Raw genomic sequence first — 5,827 nt, forward strand, 5'->3', positions numbered from 1 at the left:
ATAAATACTTACTTTTGAAATTGAACGTTTATTCTAGTACAACTTACAATAAGAATATAAACACTTATTTTAATACAATAACCTCATTTGAACAAGAATTTTTATAATTAATCTGGGCATTAAACCCGTTATCCGAATCGACTAATCTCAGGACGACCACATGTTTTGCGGGTAACCCGGAGTCACTGCATTTGAACCTTGGTGGCTACAAGAGGATTTTTATTTCTTCTTGGATTTAAACCTGAGACCTTCAGGCACTTTTGATATTTGGAGCTCAATCTCAAACCAATCAGACACCACTCTTATGGTTTTGAAAAGAATTTCTAGGTTACAGTGAAAAGCTTTTCTAAAAGTTTTTAGAAATTATTTAGGGGCCGTTTACCTAAACGCTTATCTAATAAGCATTTACCTGTAAAATTCAGTACTATCGTTTACTTACCGAGTAAGATTTTATTCACTAAAACGAATCGTATGCAATAATCTATCCCGGTAAGCACTAACCATGGTAAGTGTGGTCGCCATCGCTTATCTGAGGTGTATTTTAAGTTTGAGACAAACTTTCTTGTTTTAATATACCTTCCAAATTATTAATAATACAAATTGAAAATATACAATGATGTTTATACACATCAATATAGATATATAGAGACATAACTAAATGAAAAGGAAAAAACCATATGAACTACTGATTATTTCTTGTTAATATATGTGGATATAAATGTTGTTTCATAATATGAAACAAAAAAAATACTAATAGTAGATTTTAAAAATATTTACAATATAAAGCAATACTATATTAATTTGCACATTCATTGTTTCAAAATGTGAAACAACAAATAAAAATGGTTATCACAGTATTCAATATTGATTAGTCACACACACACATATATGAAAGGGTTTCAAACGGGAACACTTTTATTTTACGAAAATACGAGAATATTTTTGGGCCTCCAAATTAGTTAACATACAATAAAAATTAGAATAAATGAAATTTAATTAGTATTTATCCATATTTTTATGTTATCCTAGATTTATCTTTATCTTTTAAATTTTGTTATTATCATCAGAGACTTTTTATGTCGATGTGTCCGTTGTCGATAATGAATTGATAATATTGTGATAATTATCTGATTTTGCCATGATAATAATGTGATAATTATTTGATAAGTTGAAGATTTTTTATAATGTAATAATCATCTCATAATTATGTGATTTTTTTGTTGTGATAGCAATGTGATAATGTTGTGATAATTGAAAACGAATGATGATAACGTCTATATTCATAGCTCTGTCGGTTCATTATGTGATTTTGTTGTGATAATCATTTGATAATTATTTGATGTTGGTTAACATGTTATATGTATTGATTTTAGATATAAGGATGTCACCAAAATTATAGATAAATACAAATTCATAATTAATTAGTCTATTTTCTTTTAATTTTAATTATGGGTTAAATAATTTGAAGGCCTATAGATGTTCTCGTTTGAACCTCTACACACACACGCATATGAATGTTGCACACCTTACATACCAATCTCGGCACTTGATTTTATGCATTTTGAAATTTTAGGCGGTTATCAAATTAGTTGCAAATAAGGTTTAGAGGAAATTTCGGAACCGATTTAATCTACATCTTTGACTTTGATTTGATAATTTGCATGGATGGTTAAGATTGGTTTATAATTAAGATATGCAACATTTGCATGATTTGCTTTTGATTTGTCACATATATATATTTATTATATAATTCATGACATTTGTACAACAAATACAACACAATCTCAATTGTCCATTTTATTTGATTAATATGTGATTTCATAGAAGTTTTGATTGTTTCCTAATATAAAGTATTGATCATAATTAATGAACCATATTCATCTTCCATAAATATTCAAATCATAATAAATAAACTCTCATCATTTCCATAAATATTTCAATTTATTGGGTTGCATTGGTTGTACAAATGCAACAGGTTGTATTTGAAACAAACTATATATATATATATATATATATATATATATATATAGCTTGGTTCAAATACTAACCAATAAATTTGTGTTAACTATACTAACCAAACTTAATCAATCATATTCCATCTTTTATTTATGTTTAAATATAAGTCATATATTAAATACAAGGGTAATTAGTTAATTTGATATTTATGTAACTCCCTAATAATTAATTGGGAGTTACAAATTTTAAACATCTCACTAATTGATCATGAACACATATCAAAGGCAATAAATGTTCATATCGATACATATGCACAATCACATCACATGAATATGAACAGTATCTGTGATTCATGTGAACACAAGTTTCGTAGGTGTTCATGTACATACAACATAGTTGACTCCTGAATTTACAGAATATGTTCATACGGTTCACATGTTGTTCATATATCTAATCGTTTTTGTTTGATGTGTTTTGAGGATATAGACAAGTTGTTCATATGTCTGACAACTCGTGTATCAAAATATTAATTTTTACCTAAATACCCTTTGATATTTTGTTCACATATGTTAATTGAAAATATCAATTTAATAATTAATTTTTAAATATCATTAAATCACAATCGTTTATTATTCAACTTAATGGCCAAGATCGGTTAACAAAGTTAACACGATAATCTTAGTTAGCATTTGAACCAGCCCCTATATAGATATATAGAGTTTGGTTTAAATACAATCAGTCGCATTTGTACAACCAATGCAATCCAATATATTGAGATATTTATGGAAATGATGAGAGTTCATTTATTGTGATTTGAATATTTATGGAAGATGAATATGATTCATTAATTATGATGGATACTTTATATTATGAAACAATAAAAACTTCTATTAAATCACATATTAATCAAATGAAATGGACGGTTGAGATTAGGTTGTATTGGTTGCACAAATGTCAAGAGTTGTATAATAACCAACCATCTCTCTCTCTCTCTCTCTCTCTCTATATATATATATATATATATATATATATCATATTATTGATTCGTCTCATATGGTGTATCTGCGTTTGTCATTCGAGAACTGCAGACATGCTATATATATATATATATATGTATATTATCATCACCTGACATAAATATATACGTATTACATAGCATGTCTGCAGTTCTCGAATGACAAACGCAGATACACCATATGAGACGAATCAATAATATGATATATATATATATATATATATATACTGCATGCATGTCATGTTGTTGGATGATTTTGATCATCTTTGATAAATCCAATATCAATATACATATAAATTATATATTAAATATCATATATAATTAATCAATACATAGCTAACTAGTGCCAACAATATATATATATATATATATATATATATATATAATGTGACAGGTGAACAATGCAGCTGTGTGTTTCAACGCCATGAAGGAAAACTCGATGGAACATGCAGAAACAGTGGTGAAGACCAACTACTATGGATCCAAACTCTTGACAGAGGCCATCCTCCCTCTCTGCCGTCCCTCCAATTCTCCTTTCATCACTCGCATTCTCAACATCTCTTCAAGACTTGGCACATTAGATGTATGTATATATACAACTATATATATATATATATGTATATATACATATATATAACTATATATAAACCTTTTGAATATATGAAACCATACTAGAAGAGGACCCAACATACATCGAATGAAAATGCTCCAAGTCTAAGTTGATGTGAGACTTCACTTCCCATCTTTCCCATGAAGGTTAGACGTGCATATGCCACCGTGTTTGAGTCTCTAAAATGGTAGATTTTGCTTATCATATAGCAAAATCAAGTTTAAAGGACACAAAACAAATAATAGAATGTTTTATTTTAAAGGTGGCATAAAAGCTTGTTAAAACGTCCATAAACGTTCTATAAAATTAACTCTTTGACGTAGGATATATATATATATATATATATGTGTGTGTGTGTGTGTGTGTGTGTGTGACGGTAACAAAATGAGAACTACAAAAACGTTACAAACCTGTAAGAATCGATATAAAAATATATTTTACATTTTTTTTTATCAAAAGCTATGATTTATCATAATATATGTGAAACAATATCTTAAATTCTAGCGTTTGATGGAAAAAAAATCATGTAAACATTTATTTTTAAATCAGTTCTCAAGACATTTGTAACCTTTTTGTGGTTCTCATTTGATTTAACCTATATATATATATATGTGTGTGTGTGTGTGTGTATTAAACTTAAGTCATATAGAACAATCTACTATATTGGTTACACATTTTTTTGTGCCGTATTATAAAGCCAATTTTCTTGTAGCGTTTGATACCATATGAGATTGTGATAATACGTGGAACTTGTAAATTACCCTACAAATAAATTCTTAAGGAAAAAAGAACTGTTCCAACATATATTTAAGAAAAGTGACCAGGATATGGCTGATATGAGACTCTAACGCATTTACTACATTATTAAAAGAATATATCATCTATTCAATCGACATTAACCCTTAGATTATATTTTAATCGATTTATTTATTAAATGCAGAAGCTGAAGAACACAAAAATGAAGGCAATACTAGGAGACGAAAAGAGACTAAGTGAAGATCGAATAGATATGGTGGTGGGTGTGTTTTTGCAAGATGTGAAAGATGGAAGATGGGAAAGACAAGGATGGCCAGATATATGGACGGATTATTCAGTGTCGAAGCTTGCATTGAACGCATACTCACGGGTTTTGGCGAGGCGGTATGAAGGTTTGGTGAGTGTCAATTGTTTTTGTCCAGGGTTCACTCAGACAGCCATGACGGATGGCCAGGGCAAGCATTCGGCTGATGATGCTGCAGAAATGGCAGCATCGCTAGCATTGCTTTCACCATCTCGTCTAACCACTGGGAAATTTTATACAGGATCCACCACCCGTGGCATGCATTCAAAATTGTAGCATTGATTAACATGCTCGACCGTATTAAATATTACTATTGATTATTAGTCTAAAACTTTTTTACAATTAATATACCGTTGTGTTGTTGGCAATCGTGTTCTGATTGATTCTTATCAAGTTAGCCTTTAGCCTGAGTATCATTTAGTTATGAAAGAATACAGTATTTCAGTTTATATCTGTAATATTAAAGTTTAATATCAGCTAGACTTAAATCAGTTATTTTCAATATATATTGCACCGTTGGTCATCACTTAGGGGGGTTTGGAATTTCTGATGGTCATCACTTGGAGACAAACTGCCAAAGAGCATAAGCATAACGAAGAGATGATTGTTGAGGTGTACACATGTGATCACGTGATGGGACCCACTCAAATAATGAATTTACATCTATTGAGTTTTTGTTTCGACAAATTGTATGGAAAAGTAACGTTAAAATATCAAAATACAAGTTTTGAAAGTATGTTACCAAACATAGAAATCAAGTTAAAATTCGTTTCATATAATTTATTCTTTTTTGGGTGTAGAAACATTTGTTTTTACATTGAATTTTGTATGAAATGACATTTATTACTTCTTTTATATCTTATTTGACTTTATTGATTTTGAAAAAAATACACATGACCCATAAAACGAGTTATATATATATATATATATATATATATATATATATACTATATTATAATGCATTTGACTAAAACTCTTAAACTCTTAAACTCTTAAATCCGCTCATCCCTAAACGATTTCATCCCTATCCGATTTCATCTCATAACTGAATTCATTCCTAAACGATTTCATCCCTATCCGATTTCATCCCATAACTGAATTCGTGTAACTAACTGCAGATAAACACAATCAAATACAGGATAAACATCTCATTTTAAATATAAAAAATCTAAAATATAATTAAGAT

The 5,827-nt window shown here is 29.0% G+C and overlaps 1 protein-coding gene across 1 annotated transcript in view; it reads left to right on the plus strand.

The window, feature by feature from the left end:
- The window catches only part of LOC112519910 ((+)-neomenthol dehydrogenase), a 7,447-nt gene extending 2,352 nt beyond the window's left edge, over nucleotides 1–5,095 (plus strand). The window contains exons 2-3 of the mRNA XM_025128229.1: nucleotides 3,366–3,554; nucleotides 4,522–5,095. Of these exons, the coding sequence (XP_024983997.1) occupies nucleotides 3,366–3,554; nucleotides 4,522–4,917 (585 nt within the window). The 3' untranslated portion in view covers nucleotides 4,918–5,095. The remainder of the gene's footprint in view (nucleotides 1–3,365; nucleotides 3,555–4,521) is intronic.
- The last annotated feature ends 732 nt before the right edge of the window (nucleotides 5,096–5,827 follow it).

This window comes from Cynara cardunculus (assembly GCF_001531365.2).
Source record: "Cynara cardunculus var. scolymus isolate 2C chromosome LG 10, CcrdV1, whole genome shotgun sequence".
In the NCBI taxonomy this organism is placed as follows: Eukaryota; Viridiplantae; Streptophyta; class Magnoliopsida; order Asterales; family Asteraceae; genus Cynara; species Cynara cardunculus.